The sequence below is a fragment of the Culex pipiens genome, chromosome 1, assembly GCF_016801865.2.
Source record: "Culex pipiens pallens isolate TS chromosome 1, TS_CPP_V2, whole genome shotgun sequence".
Lineage (NCBI taxonomy): Eukaryota > Metazoa > Arthropoda > Insecta > Diptera > Culicidae > Culex > Culex pipiens.
Window position 1 is genome coordinate 37,810,311 of NC_068937.1, and position 27,811 is coordinate 37,838,121.

General features: G+C 34.5%; 1 protein-coding gene across 26 annotated transcripts in view; it reads left to right on the forward strand.

Moving 5' to 3' along the window:
• The window catches only part of LOC120414160 (tropomodulin), a 145,782-nt gene that overhangs the window by 73,265 nt on the left and 44,706 nt on the right, over positions 1–27,811 (forward strand). For 6 of the 26 annotated variants that reach the window (XM_039575204.2, XM_039575203.2, XM_039575201.2 and 3 more), the window contains 7 exons: positions 6,592–6,744; positions 6,819–6,986; positions 7,047–7,391; positions 9,167–9,418; positions 9,484–9,631; positions 11,180–11,387; positions 17,677–17,784. In XM_039575204.2, the coding sequence (XP_039431138.1) occupies positions 6,592–6,744; positions 6,819–6,986; positions 7,047–7,391; positions 9,167–9,418; positions 9,484–9,631; positions 11,180–11,387; positions 17,677–17,773 (1,371 nt within the window). In that variant the 3' untranslated portion in view covers positions 17,774–17,784. Of the gene's footprint in view, positions 1–6,591; positions 6,745–6,818; positions 6,987–7,046; positions 7,392–9,166; positions 9,419–9,483; positions 9,632–9,802; positions 10,058–11,179; positions 11,660–13,174; positions 13,267–16,304; positions 17,193–17,676; positions 17,785–27,811 lie in introns of those variants that run through there. The other 20 variants (XM_052706642.1, XM_052706643.1, XR_005605041.2 and 17 more) reach the window with 19 other exon arrangements.

Below are 27,811 nucleotides of genomic sequence, written 5' to 3' on the forward strand. Positions count from 1 at the left end.
TCATTTCTGAGTTATTTCAAGACTAATTTCGTCAGTAACAAAAATCAGATGTTTTCATATCACCCAGTTTTGAGTAAAATTTATTCATAGTGCAGTTAATTGTTCTCTCAAGCCAGTTTAATTTAACACCAATTTTGAGTTAATTCCATTACTGTTTCTTACACGCATCTTCAAAATCATTAAGCTTTTTTTTCAAAACTTAACCTACTCAAAAATGAGTAAAAAAGGAAACTGTCAGATTTGAGTGAATTCTACTCTGATTTCGGTAAATATCACAAAGTTCATGTTGAGTTCGGAGTGAAATTCACTAAAATCTGACAGATGCCCCATTTACTCATTTCTGAGTAGATTCGGGTTTGACGAAAACTGAGTGTTTTGAACGTGCGTGCAATTAATAGGCATTTGACATCATCTGACATCTGAGTTCAAATCCAGCATTAAATCATTTAAAATTTGACTTTTAGCTCAAACGACGTTTGCAAAAAATTGGCACGAAAAAAAACCCTTGTAGAAATCAAAGCTCTCGCGAAGCTGACATTTCCATAGTAACTTCTCAAAAGGGCGACAGTTCTTTTTGTCTCTAATGACAGTTCACGTTGAGTGTGAGTAGGGTGGGCGTATTGTTTACATCCAATGTTAGGCCCATTGAAAATTCACTGCGGATATTTTCTGTTTTTCTTTGTTTTTGTTTACATCTTATTATGACAATTCGATGCCAACATTTCAAAAAGCATCATGTACACACCATCCTTTTTGAGAAAAACGCATTTGAATGTTGAGCATCCATTTTCAATTCCCATTTAAATATAAAAGCAAAATAAGATGTTCAAATGATAACAAACGATTAAAAACGTTGCTTTTATTGATACTTGATCATCCAAATTCAATAAAACATTATTTCCGTAATTTTATTTAAGAAAAACAAATATAACTTCTTTTGAAATCACCAACGTCTATATCACCCTGCTGGCATTGAGGGGGGCGCTTTGTTATGATTCGTTTTTCTTCGCCGAATGTACATAGCGCTTTTTTCATGATGCTTTTTTTTCGTCACGAGGTTCATGTAGTCTTTTATTTGACAGGTTGACAGGGATATATAAACAGGGACTGCTGATGGCAGAGATTTTGTTTATGTTACTTTATTTAAAATCATGATTAAACAGACTTTACTGAAGTAACTTTTGCTCATTTTTGGTGGAGAGATAGCTTATTAGGAGTACTTTCAGAATATGCAAAAACCCAGAAAGTGTCAAAATATACATGATGCCTTTTGAAATGTTACCGTCGAATTGGTGATTCACTCACACTTAGACAAAATAGGACGACAAGGCTGTATATCATAGGTATGCGTCATTTTGGATTGCATTAGTGTGAGTAGGGTGCGGGACATTTCGCCGAATGTCGTTTCGCCGACGGTCATTTCGCCGAAGGTCATTTCGCCGAATGTCGTTTCGCCGCATGGGACTTTTCGCCGAATGGGACGTTTCGCCGAATTGACAAATAATCGTAAAATAAATATATAAAATGGACACAAATTGTATTAAAATATTTTGAAAAAGTAAAATGTCCCTAAAAGGTGATTTTGCAATCTTTAAAAAAAAATTGTTTCTTAGTATGTTATTTTTATAAGTTTATGCATTATAACATGCATAAACAATCGCTTAAAAAATAATCTAGTTGAAAAAAATTGTGCGAGTTTTTGCATTTATTTAAATACAGCAAACAATTTTAAATCATTTCTGTGAGTTTTTGCATTCTTGTTTTAATATATCGTTTGAATTTGAATGTGATTTTTTGCGTTCTGTTAACCATGAGCAGTTCTTTTAATTTTCTGCTTATAATTTTGATAAATTTCTGTTAGTTTTTGCATTCTTTGTTTTTTAAGCATATAATTTTTGTAAGTTTTTGTATTCTTTCCAACATGAGGAGTTCTTTTGATTTTCAGCATAACATTTTGAAAAAATGCCGGTAGTTTTTGCATTCTTTGTTTACTGAGCATATTTTTTAAATTATTTCTGAGAGTTTTTGCATTCTTTTATTTTCTGCTTATAATTTTGATTATTTCTGTTTGTTTTTGCATTCTTTGTTTTTTAAGCAAATTATTTGTATAATTTTTGTGAGTTTTTGCATTCTTTCAAACATGAGCAGTTCTTTTGATTTTTTGCATAATATTTTGGAATTTTTTTGTTAGTTTTTGCATTCTTTGTATTTAAGCATATTTTTTTTTAATTATTTCTGTGAGTTTTTGCATTCTTTCAAACATGAGCAGTTCTTTTAATTGGCTGCTTATTATTTAGATTATTTCTGTTTGTTTTTGCATTCTTTGTTTTTCAAGCAATTTATTTGTATAATTTTTGGGAGTTTTTGCATTCTTTCAAACATGAGCAGTTCTTTTGGTTTTCAGCACAACATTTTGCAAAATTGCTGTTAGTTTTTGCATTCTATATTTTTGGTATATTTTTCAATTATTTCGGTGAGTTTATGTATATTTAGTTTTTTAAGCATATTATTTCTATAATTTTTGTTAGGTTTTGCAATCTTTCAAACATGAGCAGTTTTTTATTAGCATAGCATTTAGAAAAATTTCTGATAGTTTTTGCATTCTTCATTTTTTAAGCAAATTATTTGTATTATTTCTGTGAGTTTTTGCATTCTTTGAAACATGAGACGTTCTTTACTTTTTAAATTATTATATTATTATCTTGCCACTCCTTCTCAAGTTTGCATGAGTGAATTACAAGATGGCACTGCAGCGAACAAATAGCATAAATTATACAAAAAAGTTAATTTTTATTCAATTCGGCGAAACGTCCATTCGGCGAAATGACTTTCGGCGAAACGTACCATTCGGCGAAACGACATTCGGCGAAACGTACCAGATCCGTGTGAGTACATCACTCCGTGCTACGAAATCCAAAACAATAACAAAAGAACAAAGGGCTGTGCCAGGAAAACCCAAACATAAACACAGTCAGCTTCCATCAGAGTTACAGATAGAGTGAAATAGCTTTATTGACAACCGCACGACTACACATTCAATCGAGAGTACCTTTGATTTACCTTTTAACATTTTTATATTGACAGATTAAAACAAATTTGAACACTATAGCTATTTTGAATAAACGTGTATCTTGTGAGACGAATACACGCTGAATCGAACATAAACAAGCCTGAGTTTAAATAGCTTTTGCTGCATGGAATTGTCGATATTCTTGGCGATTTATTTACGAAATGCTTTTGTTTACGTATAAGTAAACTCACAAAGAAAATTTGTTTTCCTGAGCCCATTGCTTAAACTGAGCAATTCCGAAGCAGAAAGCAACCTTACAAGATCTGCTGGACGTTTCTCCGACATTGACCATCTGCTTAATTAGAGTCATTTGAAAGAGAAACGTCATTTGCTTCTGCGGATGCTGCCCGCAAAGTGCCCAAGGTCACTCAAAACGCGTTCATCAAAGTGGAAATTATGAGTTTGGCAATGATCTGCTTCCGATTTATGGATCTTTGAGCGCCGCATATTCAATTACCCCCCGAGCGCAACTCCGGATGTAATGAATACCACTTCGGCTCAATCCGAGTAGTTTGTGAGGTTAGGTCGATGACGTCACGCCTTCGGAGTTTTTATTTTTAACCCTCCTGCGCAAAGAAGTGTCAAGGTCACGTGGGTAAAAATAGCGCCTTGTTTAATGCGCGCGCTTCTCGAAACATAAACTGTGTCTGCTACATCGCTCGTCGAGCGTTGCGTCATCAGGTCCAGACGCGAAGAGGTTATGTTTGCTCGGTGACGTGCGAGCTGAAGCGTGACAGATGTTGCGGGTTTGTTGATGTTTGTTGACATTTGGCGATTGAGATGCGAAGCATAGCAAAGCCCATGCAGCAAAAAGTATCTATTTGTACTCAAAATTGGGTGCGATTTGTTCAGCGTGCAATGCACTAGCTGTCATACCATTTTACAGGTGGTAAACGATCTGATCCAATAATAAAGAGGTGTGCTGAATTCCATTGCAAGTCACACGATCCAGTTTTGCAGCGAAGCAAGAGGAGAGGGGAAAAAATGGTGACGCCGTCTACTTCAAATGTCTTAATCTAGTTTTGCCGTTTTAACTAGATCTTGTCGTACCACGCTACCACTTAAGCCATCCAGTAACGCCGGCTAATGACGGCCCCTCGCAGGCCTGGCTGCGCTGTAACGTTGACATTTAAGAGAGCCCGCCGTAATTGGCACTCCCGTCGCGGATAAAGAGCCCGTTTAGTGCTACCGAAATCGAAAGTGGTAACTTGTAGCTGCCATTATGTTAATTAAGAGGAGGTTAGATTCGAGCTTGGGATCGGTAACTGGTTTCATTGGGCACCCAGGATGCCATAAATTACACAAGTAACGTGGTTTGGATAAGATTTTATCTTGCGCAAAGTGACTAACCTAAATTGAGAGTGTAATCGTGACAGTTGTCGAAGGCAGCAAAAATGCTGTCATTGACACCCAGTCAAATCAATCCGAATTCTGAAATGAAATCTAATTAGAATCGTACACAAATTCCGTTTCAAACGCAACAACTGGTTCGAACACGGAACCGGTTGTTGCGTTTGAAACGGAATTTGTATACGATTCTAATTAGATTCCGTTTCAGAATTCGGATTGAGTTAACTGGGCAGCATTCAGGATGCTATAAACATCGTAATTGATAATTTTTCTCTGTACAAATGTGACTAACCTCAATTTTAAGTGTAATTTTGACAGCTGCCAAGGGCAGATTTCCATCCTGCAAAAGGTGACTAACCTACCTGAAAAGTGTAATTCTGACAGTGCTGCCAGCACTTCAAGCTCGCCACGTGCGCGTTCCGATTTCGTAATCGCAGATGTAAACAAAACCTGCACGCGCGCGCGCACTTGCCTGGATTGGTCAAGCTATACTTACAGGTGTGCCCCAAAACGGCACCTCTCACGCACACACACCTTGTTCGACGAGATGAAAGTGAAAAGCATTGCGCGCGAGTGTGCGCAAGACAGCTGTTAACGTGTGTTACAGGTGCGATTTCGGCGAGCACACCGGCAATAACAACAACAACAACACTTACAAGCAGAAATTAGTGCAGGAAATTGAGACGAGCTTGATTTGCATTCAAAAATATCGAAGAATTGGCAGCACTGCTTTCTAAGTTGTCAAATTAGTTAGCTGTCAGAATTTGGTAAACACTCAAATACACGCTGATAAAAACTCACCCAATTTTGAGTTAAATCACACCTTTTTGCTTCATGGGATAAACTAAAAACCTCTTTTTCTATTTGTAATCGAAATTGAATCTCACTTCATTATCAAAACAGATGATTATCAAGCTGCGTGATAATTTGGGTGCCCGTTTCACTCAAATGGGATTTAAGAGGGGCCCTCGCATCAGCTAAGAAGACCTGTACCAGAAACGGAAGCGTTCGTTTGTTTTGGCCGCGGTTGCGTGAGTGTGTCTTGAGAGGTCGGTGTTTATTTTGTTGTTGTTTTCACCTGGCGGTGATAGCCACAACATTATGGCACTAATTATGATTGGTGTGAATTTCTCATGCTGTGTTTAGAAATGGGAGGGGGCCTTTGGAGTTTCTTGCACTGATTGTGATCATCTTAATTAATGTGTACGATGATGAAAGTTGTTTGAACTGCAATGATGGTGGTTGAAAATGTAAACAAAAGGTTGCGACTTTCTAATCCCATGCAGCTCGACGAACTGTCAAAACTACACGCTCACGAAGGCTAACCTAGTTTTGAGTTACAAGCGGTGCTGCTGCATGGGCATGGGTTGAACTGTCAAAGCTGCACGCTTAAGAAATCTTACCCAATTTTAAGTTTAAGCTAAATTTCCAACACAAACTTAAAATTTATAAATTCCGTATTGTTTGTAAGTGCTCTTCCCATAAATTATTTCATTTTCCTGCAACCACTTCCGCAGATATCTCTCCACACAACCGATACCGTTTGCTGGCCCAGCTGGATTTTAAATCGTGTGCAGTTGTAAAAAAAATGGCAGCAAAAAAGTGCCTCTCGCCGTGTGAATGGCCACTCTGAAGGCCGTTGCCATTTTTGTTTACCTCTTCTCGTTTCGGTTTGCAGCTCTCTGACAGTTGGGCTGCATTTGGTGGAAATTGTATAAGGAAATTGCGGCACGATGGCATTATGACTATTTAAGGCGTTTTTGTTTAAAATTAATTGCCGTTTTGTTAATATCCGACCGGTTTCGGTTTTTTTATGGCATGAGAAAAAAATTCTTGACGTTTCTGCAATTATGGCGTATCACACCTTCAACGCCGCGTGACATAACCTCAATGTTGCGATATGTTTTAATTAAAATAAATTGAACCCGCATGCTTCGATTAGGGTTTTAAGCAACCGCCCATTTCTTCGATTTGCGCGCACTTGGGGTGCCTTGCGCCGTAAGGCGTGAACAAAGCAACCCTACTCGGTGTGTTTTTAACGGTCCAGTGCCTACTTGGAGGGCCCTTCCGTTATGTAACGCCTCGTGACTTTTTCGAGGCACACGCTCTAATGATCTAATCTGATGCAAACCAAAATCACTCATAACCTCACTTTTTTCTCCACTTCACAGACTTCCTCCTCGACCACTACCAAAACCATCACCACACCCGCCAAGCTGTACGGCAAAGACATCGGCGCGTACGACGATGTCGACGTGGACGAGCTGCTGGCGCAGCTGTCGCCGGAGGAGATCACCATGCTGGCCAAGGAGGTCGATCCGGATGTGAGTACCATAAAAAGGCGCGCTTTTATGGCGACCTTCAACTGTCAAACTAACCAAAACAAACGCCTTTCCAGGATTCCTTCCTGCCACCGAGCCAGCGCACCAACTACGAGTGCGAGAAAGAGCCAACCGGACCGCTGGACCGGAAGAAGCTGATCGAACACATCAACAAACAGGCCATGGAGACGCCGGATAGGCCCGAGCTGGAACCGTACGTGCCGGGTTTGGTGCGCGGCAAGAAGGTAATGTCGGACGTCTAACCTAACCTAGAAAGTTTTACTAACTCTGCGTTCGATTTTTAGTGGATTCCGCCGCCGCAGGAGAAGCGCATGCAGGAGGCGGAGGATCAGATCGCGATCGACATGGGCGACGAGTACGAGCAGGCGCTATCGGACGCCACCCAGGAGGAAATTATCGATCTGGCCGCCATCCTGGGCTTCCACTCGATGATGAACCAGGACCAGTACCACGCGTCGCTGCTGAACAAGGGCCAGCCGGTGGGGCTCGGCTGGGACGGCATCACCAAGTCGTCGATCCAGAAGGTGTTCCCGGCGGAGGCGCCCAACCAGACGAACCCGGAGGAGATGATCAAGCGGATCAAGGACGACGACAGCAAGCTGGTGGATGTGAACCTGAACAATATTAAGGTATGTGGGGCTGGCGTACTCGGGGAGGCTAGGCGGGTATGTTCCGTGGTCGTAAACCGTCGACCTCTTGCTTGTTATGGCGGTAGACCCATAGATCTTAACTTCAAAGACTCCAGGATACCCAAACATAACAGCAAAGTAGTCTTCAATTCTTATTGAAGCTTTGTGGGTATGATCCGGGGTCGAAAACCGTCGACCTCTTGCTAGTTACGTCGGTAGACTTACAGATCTTTACACTAGAGACTCCAGAATACTAAAACATACCAGCAAAGTAATCTACCATACTAACTGAAGCTATGCGGGCATGATTAGGGGTCAAATACCGTCGATCACATGCTTGTTACGTCGGTAGACGCACAGATCCTGACTTCAGAGACTCCAGGATACCTAAACATAACAGCGAAGTAGTCTACTATACTCACTATAGCTATGCGAGTGCGCTCCGGGGTCGAAAACCGTCGATCTCTTGCTTGTTACGGTGGTAGAGGTAGACCTACCGATCTTAGTCCCAGAGACTCCAGGATACCCTAACATAACAGCAAAGTAGTCTACCATACTAACTGAAGCTATGCGGGTATGATCCGGGGTCAAAAACCGTCGACCTCTTGCTTGTTACGTCGGTAGACTTACAGATCTTCACTCTAGAGACTCCAGGATACCCAAACATAACAGCAAAGTAATCTCTTATACTCACTGAAGCTATGCGGGTATGATACGGGGTCAAAACCCGTCGACCTCTTGCTTGTTACGGCGGTAGACCTGCAGATCTTCACTCCAGGATACCCAATCATAACAGCAAAGTAATCTACCGTACTCACTTAAGCTATGCGGGTATGATCTGGGGTAAAAATCGGCCAACCTCTTGCTTGTTACGTCGGTAGACGCACAGATCTTAACTTCAGAGACTCCAGGATACCCAAACATAACCGCTAAGTAATCGGCCATACTAATTGAAGCTATGCGGGTATGATCTGGGGTCAAAATCGGCCAACCTCTTGCTTGTTACGTCGGTAGACGCACAGATCTTAACTTCAGAGACTCCAGGATATCCAATTATGACAGAAAAGTAATCTACCATACTCACTGAAGCTATGCGGGTATGATCCTGGCTCAGAAACCGTCGACCTCTTGCTTGTTACGGCGGTAGACCCACCGATCTTCATTTCAGAGACTCCAGGATACCCAAACATAACAGCAAAGTGATCTACCGTACTCACTGAAGCTATGCGGGTATGATCTGCAGTTAAAAACTGTTGACCTCTTGCTTGTTACGTCAGATCTTAACTTCCGGGGACTCCTGGATACCCAATTTAAACAACAAATTAATCAGTCATACTAACTGAAGTTATGCGGGTATGATCCGGGGTTGAAAACCGTCGACCTTTTGCTTGTTACGTCGGTAGACTCACAGATCTTAACTTCAGAGACTCCAGGATACCCAAACATAACGGCAAAGTAATCAGTCATACTAACTGAAGCTATGTGGGTATGATCTGGGGTCAAAAACCGTCGACCTCTTGCTTGTTACGGCGGTAGACGCACAGATCTTAACTTCAGAGACTTCAGGATACCCAAACATAACAGCAAAGTAGTCTACCATACTTACTGGAGCTATGCGGGTATGATCCGGCCCAGTAGTCTACCGTACTCACTGAAGCTATGCGGGTACGATCCGGGCTAAAAAACCGCCAACCTCTTGCTTGTTACGGCGGTAGACTCACAGGGTCTTTGCACAACTCAAGACTAATTTCGCTTCCCATCCCCCTTCCCCGCAGAACATCTCCGACGAGAACTTCGAGAAGCTGTTCGACGCGCTCGCCGCCAACACCCACCTGGAGGTGCTCTCGCTGACCAACGTGAACCTCACCGACCGGACCGCCCTGCTGCTCGCGGCCGCCATCGAGCGCAACCACACGCTGCGCGTGCTGAACGTCGAGACGAACTTCATCAGCCCGCCGGTGATCGTGACGCTGGTCAAGTCCCTGCTCACCCAGATGACGATCGAGGAGTTCCGGGCCTCGAATCAGGTATGGAACTTGAACATGAGCTGCAGCTTGCGGGTCGTGAAGTCATATAACCTCAAACTTTTCAGCGATCACAAGTGCTGGGCAACAAGATCGAGATGGAGATCACGGACCTGGTGGAGAAGAACACCACCCTGCTGCGGCTAGGTCTGCATCTGGAGTTCAACGACGCCCGCCACCGGGTGGCCGCCCATCTGCAGCGCAACATCGACAGAAGTGAGTGGTCTCTTTTCAGGTCTTACGCCGGCGAAGCCGGATTTATCAAAATTTCCGCCCGTTCCGGGTTCACGGTGGCAGGTTTCGGCATTCCCCTGTAGGTTTCGGGGGTCGGGCTTCTAATCCTCTTTTCAGCGGCGCGATAATCTGACGCAACTCCCCCGTCCGCAGATGATCCCCAAAAGTGTCACCCGATGCCTTACTTCCGCTGGCTGCACGTCCCGTTGCCGGTGCGCGACAAGTCGCGGTCCAAGTCCAAGGAACGCGTCGTCGGTCTTGCCTCGCAAGAGTCGTCACCCAAGAATGGCGTCGACTCGGCGACGCAGGACGACGACGAGCAGGTCATTCAAAAGTCGGAAATCTATCTGGAAATTGACAGCAACTCCACGGTGGTTGAGTCGTAAGGTTGTTTTACCTCAGGTTAAGGTTCGTTGTCCACATTGTTTTCTTCGTTGTCCTCGCGCGAGTTTGAGGTTGCTAAATCTACGTGTCAAAACGGTGGTAACTCCCCTTTTTGCAGGAGCGGATCTTGTTGTTTTTGGACCCCCCTGAAGTGTTCACTCAAATGTTTTCTTTTTTCATTCCGTGTTGAGGCTATCTGTTGGGATTCTGAGTCGAAAACGGTCAAACTAGGTCAAAATGTGTCTAAAAAACGCTTAAATCGCCGAGTTTGTTGACATTTCATGAAAGTAGAAAATAAACAATCAAAGAGGTTAGGAATTTTGACAGCTACCAGTGGGTACCAACAACTGTCAAAATAAACAAATTGTTATGAATGTTTTGAATAAGAAAGGAAGCCAACTCAATAAACATGTTTTATGAGTATGAATTATGACAGGTTTGTGATCTTTGTCATTTTTTCTTTCACACAGAAAAAGGGGCTTGTGACACCTGTCAAACTGTTCGAGACTCGCACAAAATGAACTCACGCAAAGTAAGTTTTGGGAGTGACTCCAACAGTTTGACAGCTATCACGACCACATTTTGTTGTTTGAAAGAAAAGAAGACGAAGATCAAAAACACACCACACCTGTCAAAATTCCTAGCCTAAAATTTTTGTTGCGAATTGGTTTCTCGATAATCGTCATGAAATCAGATCAAAATATTTACCTTTTCCGGAAAAGATTCGGAAAAATATCCGGCTTCAATTTGTACTGATTTGACGTTTGGTGTCAAAAATGGTAAATATTACGGTCAGATTACAAGACGAAAAGGAAGAAAATCGTACTGTTGATTGTTTCACTCTTGACCAAGCATACTTCTAAGGAAATGCGCTCTCTTCGCTCTCACTCTCGCAGATAGCCCTATTGTTCTCATCTACCCCGCCCCCTCTCTCTGTCAAAACGACGCGCGTCTCTTCCCTCATGTGCATCTATCTGTATATGTGTTTTACCTCTTTCTTTTCTTTTTGGTAACCCATTCTATTACGCTCTCATCCGCGCGCGTGCCCGCGTTTGTTTACACTTACACAACCAAAAAAACACGTAAATAAAACGAAACTCACGCACATTTTAACACCAAACACGCGCGTAACTCGCAAACCTGCAGTCCGTGTCGACAAGAAGGACGGTCGATCGTCACGTGGCAGCTTCTACCGGCCGACGTCACGCGTCGAGGAACGGATGGAGGAACTGGACGAGGTCGAGGAGGAGGAAGAGGAAGAGGAGGAGATCCACGAGGTCCCGCAGGACTACGACGTGGAGGAAGATCCGGACAACATCGTGATCCGCCCGCCGCCGTCCGACGACGAGGATATGTAATGATGTTGGCCACACCCCCTTTGCCACAAACCACACAAGCCTTGTTTTGATTTTGCCACCACCACTACAAACAAAATAATCAATCGATCTGCCGCTTAGCCGCTGCGCGCCAAGCTCACACACTTACAAATAGACACACACACACACACACATGATTAAGGCCTGGCAGTTTGCTCACCACTAAAACACTAGACTCTAACAAAAACCAATACCAAAGAAGAAGCAAGGCTGATAGCAATCCGGAGTTCTGTAATTTAGCATTGATATAGTGAGTTGTTAATATGTTTAGCCGCCAAACCAGTCTGCTTTGTTTGTGTAAATTTTGCAAGCGTTTGCCCGCCATTTTGACCGCCTGTCAAAAAAAACGAGCCCGACATCTCACCAATACAACCATCACGACGCGTCGTCGGCGACAACAACCACATCAACAACAACAGAGAGTACAACAAGATGGCGATCGGCCCGCATGCGTTCGCTTCCTAACTTGTCAACACTCTTTCTTTTAACACAAACAATAACACCCGATGAAACATATACAGATAGACATCGTCAAAATCGTCCACCCCTGTCCTCCCCTTGTTGTCCACAAGAAGTAAACCACACTCCGTACGCCGACGTTTCAAAACATACACTCAAACACATGTAAACACTGTTTACCATCAAAATGCAAGATCATTCCATCACCTCTGCGTGACTGCGTGGCACTAAATCAGCACCAACGTCACTTACAAGACCAAAATCTGGCCGATTTAGAGTCAATCTAGTCACCTGCGGTGACGTTTGTATTTAATTTTTCTTTCGTGTTTGTGGTTTGTTTACGTTTTCCCCTATCATCAACGCGCTTGTCGTCAGAACACAAACACACACACATACTTCCAACTGTCGCTTGTTTCTAGACAAATGTCAAAAGGTCCACAAAATGGCCTCTCTTTGTTGACATGAAAAAAAAACAAGATGGCGTACACTTCAACTTACACACTGATTGTTTATAAATGTCTGCCACGTTTCACCTCGCCGTCTCTCTCTGTGGATTGCAACACACCGCTCCGTGCCTGTAATTATTGTGTATTTTTCATTGTTTTGAGAAAACTTGTTCATTTTGGGAATGTCGAATAATTGGTAACTAATCGAATGATATTAGTGAAAGGAAGAAGGATATTTTTGGCAGCACTGTTTTATTGTTTTGAAATTTCTGATCATTTTAGCGTTACAAAAAAATAATTTTGTCAAAGCTACCCACTTTTGGGTAGGTCTACTTTTGGCTTTTGACAGATTGTTTTTTGTCAATACCACACCTACTCAGAAATGAGTAAATGGGGCATCTGTCAAAGTAGGATGAACTTCACTCAGTATCCAACGAAAATTGGGTGCAATTCTTCCAGATTTGAGTGAAACCTGACAGTTGACAGTTTACTCATTTTTGAGTATGGATGTTTTTTTTCGAAAACTGAGTGACTTAAAATTCGGATAAACATAATCATTGAATCATTCAAATTTGAATTAAGTTTATTCAAAAATATTTCTAAACTTCGTTTGTTTATTTTAAAAAGATGACGAAAAAGAGATGCCAAACGAAACAATTTAACTCTCATAGATTTATAACCAGTGCTGCCAAAAATTCATTATTTCTCAAAAAATCATTTGACCACATATGTCAATAACTACACCAACAATCCACAATAAAAAAACAACGAATATTTTCACCCCCAAAAACAAACACACTTTAAACGAATCTTCTCTGTTTATTTTGTTTCTTTTGTTTACTTTTTGTTGGCGCGCGCAGTAAGAAAAGATTTGACGCAGCGTCTGCAGTTTAGATTTTTCCAAAATATTCACAGAAAACAAGCGACTATGATACAGTGAATCGCGCGAAAGGTACTGAGTTCGCTTTGACGCTGTGCACTTTGATCGAACTTTAATGCAAACTCTAATGCCAGTTTAAATCACTTAAATTTTGTTGAACTAATTTCCTACGCTCTCTAGTTTGACTTTCTCTCTCTTTCTTTCTCTATGCAAATCAAAAAAAACTATTTTTAATAATTGTTCAATTTTTGCCCAGGACCTTTTGCAGTAAACAAAATTCGATAGCAAAGTTAATTTCTTTTCCGAATCGTTTAACTTTCCTTAATCACCTAAATCTGTCTCTTTGAGTTGTTTTGTAAATATTTTATAAATAGAGTGTCCCATCACCGAATATTTAACAACTTCAATCTAGGTTTGTAAAATAACACGATTTACACACATTTCACTGAATGTATAAACTAACTGTCATTCACAACATAACTCTGTGTAAGTTTTACACTTGTCACGTAGTGTTAATTGTGTTAAATTCACACCAAACAATGACAACATCCTCACATCAGACTTCTGACAGTTTACAGAAAGCAAAAATTGTCCTAATCCTCCAACAGACTTTTGTTTCGTTCATTCCATAAACAATCAAAGGTTATCCATAGTCACAAATTGTGTGTCAATCATTTTGACAGCTTGCTTGCCCTGTTAGAAAAATCGCAGCTGTCAAAAACGAGCTTGCACAAATAATCAGAACCACGCAGATGAGGTTTCGTGGTTTACTCAAAATAGAGTACAAATTACTCTAATCTGACATTTGCCACACTTACTCATTTCTGAGGTTTTGATTAAATCTGAATATTTTCCGATTTCCGTGTGCGTTTGCTTCAAATCAGTTGTCAAAAAAGAACTTGAGTTCGAAATAAACTGATTTGCGACTAAACTCACCAAACTGTGCAAGCGAGCTGTCAAAATGTTTTATTTGTTATTTTGTGACAATTAGGATTTACACCGTGACGTCATTTGACAGCTCGTGTGCACTGTTTACATGGTCTTCGTCGATTGTCGACGAATTTCCCCGAACAAAATCGACGACCGCATCGAACTGTGCTAAGTCCATGTAAACAGTGCACTCCTTTCTAACCTCCAAATCGTGTCGGCGTAAAACCTAATGGGCAACCAGTTATGCAAAGAGAGTCCAGTTTCGTTGCCCTTGGATCAATCCATCTTTGCCGCGATTTCATCCTTTCTGTCAGCCAACTAGTGTTTTGATTTCCTCTTCTACTCTCTTTTGTGAATCTTTTTTTCCGCTCTATCGAGTTCATAAGTGAGTCTGATTCTATGTGTTTTGTCTTTATCCTTCGTTTGTTCCCATCTTTCCTTAATTATTTTCCCGTTTTTATTTGCTTTTGTTTAGTTTTAAGGTCGGTTGGAATTTGTTCAATAGTGTTTAAAATAAAGGAATTTAAAAATTACAACTAAATCTGATTAAAATTTGTATCTTTTTAATATAACAGTCAAACAAACATGACAAAAATAAACAAGAATGAACAAATTTAACAAAATTGAATAAAATTGAACAAAATTGAACAAAATTGAGCCAATTTGAACGAAATTGAAAAAATTTTAACAAAACTGAACAAAAATAAACAAAAATGAACAAAAATTAACGAAATTACCAAAAATGGACAGAAATGAACAAAAATGGAAAGAAATGAACGAAAATGAACAGAAATGAACAAAATAAAGACAAATGAACTGAAACAAAAAAAAAAATGAAAAAATATTACAAAAATTACAAAAGTTACAAAAATTACAAAAATTACAAAAATTACAAAAACTACAAAAATTACAAAAATTACAAAAATTACAAAAATTACAAAAATTACAAAAATTACAAAAATTACAAAAATTACAAAAATTACAAAAATTACAAAAATTACAAAAATTACAAAAATTACAAAAATTACAAAAATTACAAAAATTACAAAAATTACAAAAATTACAAAAATTACAAAAATTACAAAAATTACAAAAATTACAAAAATTACAAAAATTACAAAAATTACAAAAATTACAAAAATTACAAAAATTACAAAAATTACAAAAATTACAAAAATTACAAAAATTACAAAAATTACAAAAATTACAAAAATTACAAAAATTACAAAAATTACAAAAATTACAAAAATTACAAAAATTACAAAAATTACAAAAATTACAAAAATTACAAAAATTACAAAAATTACAAAAATTACAAAAATTACAAAAATTACAAAAATTACAAAAATTACAAAAATTACAAAAATTACAAAAAATACAAAAATTACAAAAATTACAAAAATTACAAAAATTACAAAAATTACAAAAATTACAAAAATTACAAAAATTACAAAAATTACAAAAATTACAAAAATTACAAAAATTACAAAAACTACAAAAATTACAAAAATTACAAAAATTACAAAAATTACAAAAATTACAAAAATTACAAAAATTATAAAAATTACAAAAATTACAAAAATTACAAAAATTACAAAAATTACAAAAATTACAAAAATTACAAAAATTACAAAAATTACAAAAATTACAAAAATTACAAAAATTACAAAAATTACAAAAATTACAAAAATTACAAAAATTACAAAAATTACAAAAATTACAAAAATTACAAAAATTACAAAAATTACAAAAATTACAAAAATTACAAAAATTACAAAAATTACAAAAATTACAAAAATTACAAAAATTACAAAAATTACAAAAATTACAAAAATTACAAAAATTACAAAAATTACAAAAATTACAAAAATTACAAAAATTACAAAAATTACAAAAATTACAAAAATTACAATTACATTTCAAAAGTTGAATCACATCTTAAATCTAAAATGTGTAATTATGATAGAAAAAATCTGCTTTAATTAAACTTTAATTCACAAATTCTTGAAGAAACAAGAATCCACCTCAAAAACTGAACAATTCCAACCGAACGTGTATTAATTTGTTTTTTCTTCTTTGCATTAACTTCTCCGTTGACATCCAGCTGTCAATCTTACACGGTAATTTTTGTTTATCTTTTCTTTCATCTTTTTCTACCCATGATCACCACCAACTCGCAGCTCGTAGATCACCTTACCGAGTGGCTAAGAACGTTATTTAAGGAGAGAAAAAAAAGAGGTCGTGTTTTTTTTAAACTATGATATCACTTTAAACTAACTTTGTAAAGTCACAGCAGCAGTGTTGAAAGTAATTGTTTTTAGGGCAGAACTCTTTTCTATCTTGGGAGGAACAGATTGAAAAAAGGAAGAAGGTTTAAATATAAACTAAGTGTAAAATAAAAGAAGAAATGCGTTGGGTGAAGAGTTTTTTTTTCTACGTATTTCTGAAGCCGTACTTTTTTTGAGCCCGTGCAGCAAAAGTTTTACGGAGGAAGTACGAGAGAGGATAAATATTTTCTAGAGTTTTGTTGAGAGGTAGGGCGAGACAAAAAAAGATGGGGGAGTTTTATTAATTGATCGAAGGAGGAAGGAAGAAAAAAAAGTTTTTCTTTAATTTCAATGTTGATACCTTCTTTGTGTGCGTGTAAACACAGTGTAGAAGTAATAAAAGTCAAACAACGAGGAGTAAAAAATTGCTGCAATTAAAACTTTCTTTTTTTTTATTTGCGTTACAAAAACACACTACCAGAGTTGTAAAAGAGTTAGTTAGCCAAAAGAGGAGGGAGAACGGAGCTTAAAAATTGTTAGGTTAAGAAGTCATCACTGAATCTCAACCATCGCATCAATCTACTGCTGGAGGAGCGACGTGACCATTTCGACCGCCGCCAAGTTTGTTTCGTCCGGACCAGTTAATCTCGTTCTCAAGTTTGTTTTGTAAACATATATACACACACACATCTTGTCCTGTTTTCTGTGTTGGCGCGAAATGATAGAGTTTAGGCAATCATCGGAGCTGTCAAAATGTGTCAGTGTTGCCGGCGACGCCGAACTCAACAGAACCCGCAAAAAGTTGGTACCTTTCTCTCGAAAGTCTTGTTTGTTTTGACGTTTCGCTTTGTTTTCCCCCCTGCCGCGAGTGGTCCGTTTGTTTCTGCGAACTGCGCTTGTAGAACCGTTGTTGCATTTCTTAGTTTCACAAAGGTTGCAGAAGAAAGTTTGTAACCTAAGTAAAACTCTTGTTGAACATACTATGTATGATAAACCGAAAGTAGCAACTAACTGCGGATCCCCTCCCGTTCCTTGTTTGACGTTTCTCGTTGTCTAATGACGTTTGCTGCAGTTTCTTTTGACAAATAACCTCAAAAAGAATTTAACATGTTTTGATGATTTGTGCCTCCACTAACCTTTGATTTGATCGATTGGAATGATGATTCTAACACCTAACAGTGAAATGATTGTGGAATTTGAGTAGTCACCCTCCTAGGCTAACCATAAATCAGCGAGCTGTCAAACGCCGCAGTCACTAATGCATCCCACGTTTCTCTCTCCACAGTACGTCAGTCTCGTCTGAACCAGCGCAAGTAAATCTGGCCACACTGCCGTCGACGGAGCGGCGACGCGCCACCGACTTTGTTCAAACTTTAAATTAACAAAAAACAAAGCTAATTCATACAAAAACAAAACAAAACACTCACACATTGTTTGCCCTGCTCGTACGAAAACAACAAAATTTGCTTGTATGTGTGTGCGCGTACGTAAGTTTGTCCTGCACCCTGTACGAATGTGTGTGTGTGACACCAGCTGTGAGCGAGTGTGGAATGTAAACAACAACAACAAACACTTACACAACCACTCCACACTCCTACTCTCCTGTCAAATCCTGTCACCAAAAAAAACCGCAATCGTCGCTACGCTGCTATTGTTTATCGTCGTCGTCGTCGTCGTTTGGTGCAACGGAAATCGTAGTTGGCGTTGAGAAGTAAGTGTGTGTGTGTGCAAGGGGGCTTTTATTTACTCTCTTTTCTATGGTTTTTGGTAAACAAATAACTCTTCACAAGACGCACACAATTTGACGCACAATAGGGTGGATACTTGAAAGGGGTTCAAAAGGGGATTTTCGAGATGTCAAGTAAACAATTGGGTACTAAAGCCCTATGTCAATTTTTATGTACAATGGTAAAAAACACGATTAAAAACCATTCCTGATCAATTTTTTTCATTTTAATGCAAAATTTTTTTTTGACAAGACAACATTTTTTCGATGGATCAACTATGGTCCCCTTGGAACGAGCTGTCAAGTAGGAGCTTTTCTGTCAAGAAGGACCGCGAGGTTAATTTTTCAAAATTGATTTAAAAATCCATTTTAAACTCTTTGTGGTCGTACAAAGGGTCATTGTACTCAGAAAAATAAGCTTTATCGCTGTAAACAATAATATCAGCAATCTAAGCTTCATTTTAGGACCCAATTCCGGAAATCGTGAATAGTGTTCATGAACTGAGGAACCACGAAGGAATTTATTCATGATTCATTTGCATGAAATTGTGAATTGACTTTTTTCCGTGTATGACATTTTCCAGTGTTGCCAGTATTTTTTTCTCCATTTAAAATTTTCAACTCAAGTAAATCTTTCCCTGTTCCTGAGGGGAACACCCATGAAGAGTATCGGGGCCGGCATTAACAAAGTCGATTCAGTGGCAATTTCATTCTCAACTTAATGTTAACATGTTAAGGTTAATGCTAACATTCCATAGGTCGCCTCCCTAAGGTGTCGTGATAAGGTCCAGTTTGTGACGATACACTACCTTCCCTTTACTAAGCAATCGAATCCAGAAGGGAAAAGATCACCAGTTGTGTTGGTCCGAGCCGGGATTTGAATCCCGATCTACCGCTTACGAGGCGGAAGCGTTACCACTGGGCTACGTGGCTCGGTCTTTTCAACTCAGATTTTGTCAAAACGACATTGTTTTCATTGCATCGAAAACAGTTATTAATGAATTTCATCAAAACTCAATTGAAGTTTAAAACTAGAATACTGCGAATGTTTGTATAAATGTTCCATGTACAAAGCAAGTTGAGAAAAACGCAAGCAAGTTTGTCCCAGAATTAAATTTTAAGTTTTCACGAAAACCTGGATTTCATCCAAAGTACTGGATATTTGTGATTTTCTGGAAGAGCACATGATTTTGAACCAAACTGCATCAATAACTCAAAAGTGATGAAAATGCATATGGGACATTTATGCGAACAGGGTCAGAGTAGTTCTATTGAATTTTGAAATTGAATGACCCGCAAAATTGTATGGCTTCTTTTGACTTAGAAAATTAGTGGACTAAGTTCAATCAAAATTAAAATGAAAATATTGGTCGATTTGCGAAAACGGCTAAATTAAAATTTTTAGTTTCAAAAATTGCATACTCTTAAATTCCAAAATTGGAAAACTCCAGAGTATCATAAACAAAACAAAAACACTCAAACTGCCAAATTTAGAAACTCCCAATTTAAAAATTTCAATATTCTTTAAATTTAAGATAGCCAAAATTACCAGAAGTCCAAAATTCCAAAATTACAAAGCTATTAAATTCAAAAAAAACAAATCTCAAAATTTAAAATTTCAACTTTCTAAATTTTTAAGTTTTGAAAATGTTATACTCTTAAATTCCGAAATTCGAAAACTCCAAAGTATCGTAAATCTATAACACAAAAACTCCAAGATTGCCAAATTAAAAATCTTCCGATTCAATACTCTGAAACTTAAAAATTTCAATATTCTTTAAATTTTATATGATCAAAATTTCCAGAAGTCCAAAATTCCATACTCCACAGCTTTATAACTCCAAAATTCAAGAACTTTAAAATTCCCTACTTCCAGAATTTCTAAATGTCAAATTAACTGTAACAAATTCAATTCAATTCAATTAGTGTTTATTAGAATTTAACAGTTCTGCTCCAGGATGTTACATTTGAAATTCAGAGATTTAGAGAACCTTTCAACTCAGATCAATTCATAAGCCTTTACAGGGAGGGTACATATTTCTAAGTTTAGATTTTGCTAGCTGTGTGCTCTTTTAGGAAAAATAAACTGTAACAAATTCTGAATCTCACAAATTGCAAGATTTATAAAAATCCCAAAATTAAAATAAACAAAGACTTTCAAATGCCAAAATTTGTAAATTTTAAATTAAAAAATCTAAAAATCTTCCAACACTTTAAATTTTAAATTCCAAATCCAACAAATTAAAAAAAATCCAAAACATTTTATCTCCAATTCCAGAACTAAAAAAATCCAAAATACAAAAAAAAAACTGATATTCTAAAGTTCAAAACTTCTAAAACTAAAATTTCGGTATAAGAAAACATTGAGTGTTGAGTGCTGAGTTGAATTATAAAACTTTTTGAAAGAGAAATTTGAAATTCCACAACTTTGAAAACTCAAATTTGTAAAACCCCAAAACACTCTAATTTCTTCATTTCAAATTAATAGTCATTGATTCTTATCTCATAAATTGCAAAAACAGAAAACTTTTTTTTAAAAGAATTTTGTTTTTACTTCCTGATTCTAACAATTAATTTTTTTAATCCCAGAGTTGATAAAAAATCCTAAATAATAAAATTCCAAAATACTAAAATTCCGAAATTTATAACAATTAAAACTCAAATTTCAAATTCCAATACACCCAAATTTTGAATTCTAAATTTCAAAATTCCAAGACAGATCACTCGAATGCTAAAATTTCAAAACTTCATAACTCCAAAATTCGAAAATACTGAAACTCCAATATATTATGTTCCATAACCTTTAAATTAAAAATTCCAAAAATTTAAAAAAATCTGTAATTGTAAAACTCAAAATGTCAAAGCATCATTATTCCAAAATACTTAAAATCCGAATCTCTTATACTCAAAAATTCTAATTTTCTCAACACCTAAACTCCCAAGCTCGAGAAAAAAGGGGGAATTTCCATATAAGACCGAGCCACGTAGCCCAGTGGTAACGCTTCCGCCTCGTAAGCGGTAGATCGGGGTTCAAATCCCGGCTCGGACCAACACAACTGGTGATCTTTTCCCTTCTGGAATCGATTGCTTAGTAAAGGGAAGGTAGTGTATCGTCACAAACTGGACCTTATCACGACACCTTAGGGAGGCGACCTATGGAATGTTAACATTAACCTTAACATGTTAACATTAAGTTGAGAATGAAATTGCCACTGAATCCGCTTTGTAAATGCCGGCCCCGATACTCTTCAAGGGTGTTCCCCTCAGGAACTGGGAAAGATTTACTTTTCCATATAAATCCCCCCTTTTTCTCGAGCTTGGGAGTTTAGGTGTTAAATTTCAAAACTACCAAAGTTTAACTATTCTAGAAGCTCATAATTCTAAAACTTTATTTCTCCAAAATGCCAAATTTCTTAAATTTCTATGTTTAAAATTCCAAAATTCCGAGATTCTAATATCGCTAAATTCCATAATTTGCAAACTCTAATGTTCCTAAAATCTAAGACTGGTATGTATCATAATGCTTATATTTCCTATTCCATAACTTAAAAATTGCAATGTTATCAAATTACAAAATATTAAAATCTTGAAATTTCAAAAAATCTTTTTTTTTTTAATGCAAATTTTGAAATTTCAAATCATCTTAACTTTAATTCCAAAACACAAATTTAAAAATTCCTAAGCACCCATATTTTGAATTCCACAACTTTTAAAACTCATTTTTCAAATCTCCATAACACGTAAATTTCTAAACTTCTAATTAAAAGTCCATAATTCTAATCTCAAAAATTGCAAAATAAGAAAACTATAACAATCCAAAACTATTTCATTCCAAAATACCAACATAAAACCTCAACTTTCCAAATTTTCAAAGCATCATTATTCCAAAACACTCAAACTCCAAAACTCCAATGCTCTTATACTCAAAAATTTAAATGTTCTGAAATTTCAGAACAACCATAATTTAAAAATTTCAGAAGTTCATAATTCTAAAGCTTTCCAACTCCAAAATTTCAAAACTAAATGTTTTTTCCCGAAATTGTAAAATCCTGAAAATCTGATATAGCTAGATTTCATAATTTAAAAGCTTCATTATTCTTAAATCCTACTTTAATGCATCATAAATCTGGTAAAAATTTTATTTTAATTTTATAATGCCAAATTTTAAGCCAGATTTTCAAAAATTTTAAACAAATGGTATCACAAAATGCTTTAAACGTCATTAAAGTTATGCTACTTTAAAAAAATTGCATAATATCAATGAATTTAGAAAAATATGTTCCGTCTTTTTTCCAATCTGTGGTCCCATATCACCTCCCCCCCATTTTTTCTGGAAAATTGTTAAGGGAGAAAGGGTAAAAAAAAGAATCCATAATTCAAATGGTCAAGAAAGAGCATTGGAAAGGGTTGCCATTTTCTTGAAAGACGGTGTCTGTATTACCTTGCAGAAAAAAGTCTGCAATGGAATAGGAAAAATTATATTTCAGATGAATTTAATATATTATTGAGAGGAAGGCACCAAAAATTTCATTCAAAAAATATACAATTTTAAAAAATTTTCAAGTTGTGAAATTCTGGAGAATTACTCTTCAATATTTTCCACCACTCCATCACAATTGAACTTTGAACATTAAAGGAAGCAGTACCAGGGGCGCCGACTAGTCTAAAATGTTGGGGGGGCACGGTTGTTTTCCGAAATCGATAGGTAAGAGTGGTGATTAGATGTTAAAGTTTCTTGTATATCACGGATTTTAAAATTTTTATTACGACGTGATACGATTTTTTTTCATCCGGAATCATTTTTTTTAAAGAGAAAGATTATTTATTAAAACGTGATTAGAATGTTAATTGAGGGGATTTTTTTATATGTTTGGAAGGCGAATTCCTTCTCATTGGCATATTCTCACTTATTTTCTAGAAGTAACAGTCAATAATAAAAATAATCAGATATTTAGAAATTTAACAATACAAATATTCTAAAAATAAAAACAACAGAAAAAGCGCAAAAATTTGGAACTTCACAAATTTAAAAATACAAATACACATTTAAAAAAAACATTTTTCAAATCTGCAATTTAGAAAAAAATAACAGATACCTACACAAAATTCAATATTCCAAAATTAAAAAAAAACAATAGAATAAAAATATTCTAGAGTTAAAAAAATGTTAAGAAATCAAAAGCAGAAATCCAGACATTTAAACAATCAGAAATTTAGAAATTTCAATAAAATTCAATGTTTAAAAAAATCGAAAATTTTAAAATTATTACATGCATTAATTTTTTAAGAATTTAAGAATTTTAGAATTTAAAAATTTTAGAATTTTAGAATTTTAGAATTTTAGAATTTTAGAATTTTAGAATTTTAGAATTTTAGAATTTTAGAATTTTAGAATTTTAGAATTTTAGAATTTTAGAATTTTAGAATTTTAGAATTTTAGAATTTTAGAATTTTAGAATTTTAGAATTTTAGAATTTTAGAATTTTAGAATTTTAGAATTTTAGAATTTTAGAATTTTAGAATTTTAGAATTTTAGAATTTTAGAATTTTAGAATTTTAGAATTTTAGAATTTTAGAATTTTAGAATTTTAGAATTTTAGAATTTTAGAATTTTAGAATTTTAGAATTTTAGAATTTTAGAATTTTAGAATTTTAGAATTTTAGAATTTTAGAATTTTAGAATTTTAGAATTTTAGAATTTTAGAATTTTAGAATTTTAGAATTTTAGAATTTTAGAATTTTAGAATTTTAGAATTTTAGAATTTTAGAATTTTAGAATTTTAGAATTTTAGAATTTTAGAATTTTAGAATTTTAGAATTTTAGAATTTTAGAATTTTAGAATTTTAGAATTTTAGAATTTTAGAATTTTAGAATTTTAGAATTTTAGAATTTTAGAATTTTAGAATTTTAGAATTTTAGAATTTTAGAATTTTAGAATTTTAGAATTTTAGAATTTTAGAATTTTAGAATTTTAGAATTTTAGAATTTTAGAATTTTAGAATTTTAGAATTTTAGAATTTTAGAATTTTAGAATTTTAGAATTTTAGAATTTTAGAATTTTAGAATTTTAGAATTTTAGAATTTTAGAATTTTAGAATTTTAGAATTTTAGAATTTTAGAATTTTAGAATTTTAGAATTTTAGAATTTTAGAATTTTAGAATTTTAGAATTTTAGAATTTTAGAATTTTAGAATTTTAGAATTTTAGAATTTTAGAATTTTAGAATTTTAGAATTTTAGAATTTTAGAATTTTAGAATTTTAGAATTTTAGAATTTTAGAATTTTAGAATTTTAGAATTTTAGAATTTTAGAATTTTAGAATTTTAGAATTTTAGAATTTTAGAATTTTAGAATTTTAGAATTTTAGAATTTTAGAATTTTAGAATTTTAGAATTTTAGAATTTTAGAATTTTAGAATTTTAGAATTTTAGAATTTTAGAATTTTAGAATTTTAGAATTTTAGAATTTTAGAATTTTAGAATTTTAGAATTTTAGAATTTTAGAATTTTAGAATTTTAGAATTTTAGAATTTTAGAATTTTAGAATTTTAGAATTTTAGAATTTTAGAATTTTAGAATTTTAGAATTTTAGAATTTTAGAATTTTAGAATTTTAGAATTTTAGAATTTTAGAATTTTAGAATTTTAGAATTTTAGAATTTTAGAATTTTAGAATTTTAGAATTTTAGAATTTTAGAATTTTAGAATTTTAGAATTTTAGAATTTTAGAATTTTAGAATTTTAGAATTTTAGAATTTTAGAATTTTAGAATTTTAGAATTTTAGAATTTTAGAATTTTAGAATTTTAGAATTTTAGAATTTTAGAATTTTAGAATTTTAGAATTTTAGAATTTTAGAATTTTAGAATTTTAGAATTTTAGAATTTTAGAATTTTAGAATTTTAGAATTTTAGAATTTTAGAATTTTAGAATTTTAGAATTTTAGAATTTTAGAATTTTAGAATTTTAGAATTTTAGAATTTTAGAATTTTAGAATTTTAGAATTTTAGAATTTTAGAATTTTAGAATTTTAGAATTTTAGAATTTTAGAATTTTAGAATTTTAGAATTTTAGAATTTTAGAATTTTAGAATTTTAGAATTTTAGAATTTTAGAATTTTAGAATTTTAGAATTTTAGAATTTTAGAATTTTAGAATTTTAGAATTTTAGAATTTTAGAATTTTAGAATTTTAGAATTTTAGAATTTTAGAATTTTAGAATTTTAGAATTTTAGAATTTTAGAATTTTAGAATTTTAGAATTTTAGAATTTTAGAATTTTAGAATTTTAGAATTTTAGAATTTTAGAATTTTAGAATTTTAGAATTTTAGAATTTTAGAATTTTAGAATTTTAGAATTTTAGAATTTTAGAATTTTAGAATTTTAGAATTTTAGAATTTTAGAATTTTAGAATTTTAGAATTTTAGAATTTTAGAATTTTAGAATTTTAGAATTTTAGAATTTTAGAATTTTAGAATTTTAGAATTTTAGAATTTTAGAATTTTAGAATTTTAGAATTTTAGAATTTTAGAATTTTAGAATTTTAGAATTTTAGAATTTTAGAATTTTAGAATTTTAGAATTTTAGAATTTTAGAATTTTAGAATTTTAGAATTTTAGAATTTTAGAATTTTAGAATTTTAGAATTTTAGAATTTTAGAATTTTAGAATTTTAGAATTTTAGAATTTTAGAATTTTAGAATTTTAGAATTTTAGAATTTTAGAATTTTAGAATTTTAGAATTTTAGAATTTTAGAATTTTAGAATTTTAGAATTTTAGAATTTTAGAATTTTAGAATTTTAGAATTTTAGAATTTTAGAATTTTAGAATTTTAGAATTTTAGAATTTTAGAATTTTAGAATTTTAGAATTTTAGAATTTTAGAATTTTAGAATTTTAGAATTTTAGAATTTTAGAATTTTAGAATTTTAGAATTTTAGAATTTTAGAATTTTAGAATTTTAGAATTTTAGAATTTTAGAATTTTAGAATTTTAGAATTTTAGAATTTTAGAATTTTAGAATTTTAGAATTTTAGAATTTTAGAATTTTAGAATTTTAGAATTTTAGAATTTTAGAATTTTAGAATTTTAGAATTTTAGAATTTTAGAATTTTAGAATTTTAGAATTTTTGAATTTTTGAATTTTTGAATTTTTGAATTTTTGAATTTTTGAATTTTTGAATTTTTGAATTTTTGAATTTTTGAATTTTTGAATTTTTGAATTTTTGAATTTTTGAATTTTTGAATTTTTGAATTTTTGAATTTTTGAATTTTTGAATTTTTGAATTTTTGAATTTTTGAATTTTTGAATTTTTGAATTTTTGAATTTTTGAATTTTTGAATTTTTGAATTTTTGAATTTTTGAATTTAAGAATACGACCAAAAACGTTTTAAAATGGATTTCCAATACTCAATAATGCTGATCTGATCCTGAAAATGTTCTATTTTTAGTATTATTCTCTACTCCCTGATTTTTGGCATATTTTTTGAGGGTGCAGTTAAAATTTCTACAGCCTATTTTTTTTATCGATCATAACTTGCTTGTTTTTTAAGATTATAATGTGGAATTGTCTCAGATAAGGTTTTAATTTGTCGGTTTCTCAGTAAAGCGGTGCGCTAGTTTTCAAAAATTTACTTTTTTTGAAACAATTGTATTTTTCGGCTTAAATTGGTAAAGAATGGTTAGCGGTTAACAAATGTATTTGAAATCTTTTCAAATCCTTTCTAAAATTACCCAAAAAATTATCGAATTCATCAGCATTTTTGTAAATGTAAAGCAGTCAACAAATTACCACTTTGGAAAGTGTTTCAGCTTATATTCGCTAAATCCTGATCTACAATGGCAAATTGCAGAATGTTGCGTTTGAAAACTTGATGATTGTTTTCGCAAGAGTTTGCGTAAGTTTGATTGTAGATGAAGTGCTTTGGGAAAAGAACATTGGTTTTGTTTTTGGAACAACATGCACAGATAGAAATTTTATGAGCAAATCCGTAAAATCCGACATCTCTCAAATCATTCACCGATGCCTCAGTGCTCTTGTACTAAGCTTACTGATTTTCCTAGAGAGCACAGTTGTTCGGTCGGGACCGAACTACGGAGCGTGTGGACTGTAATTTTGGCGACGGCGGACTCTCGGGTGCGGTCACCCTTGGTGGACAACGGAGGAACCAATTTTCGGAGGCGGAAATTGGATTTGCGATCGGATCAAACTTAGGCGAAAGCAGGGCAACTCTTCAAAACAATACTTAACTTATCTGTATTTCTCTACTGGGTCGATCTACAAAGGTTGCGCGGTCGCGGGGTTACTTCCTCGGAAGCCGGTTCGGGGTTCGCGTCGGATCGCGTCGAGATTGGGCGAAACTTGTCCTCGCGTGTCGTACGCCTCCTTCTCGGACGGGAGGTGGAGCAAGAATGCTGCTGACGTCGTGGTGTGGAGCAAACTAGCGGTACTTTTTCTTGTCGTTGCACGCGCCGTTTTCCCTCCACTTTGTGTGTGTGGTTTGTTTTGGTTAGCGCTCCCTTCAGGAACGCTCGAGTGCACGCTAAACTCTTTCCGGACGGAACATACTCCCCCCGTTGAAGCATCGATTCAACATTTTTGCTGATCAGGTTGGCGTTGATGATGTCGAAACGGAGTGTTGAGTTGTTGATCAGATGCGTAGCAACGGGAAGAAGTAGCGGATCGAAGTTCTTCGTG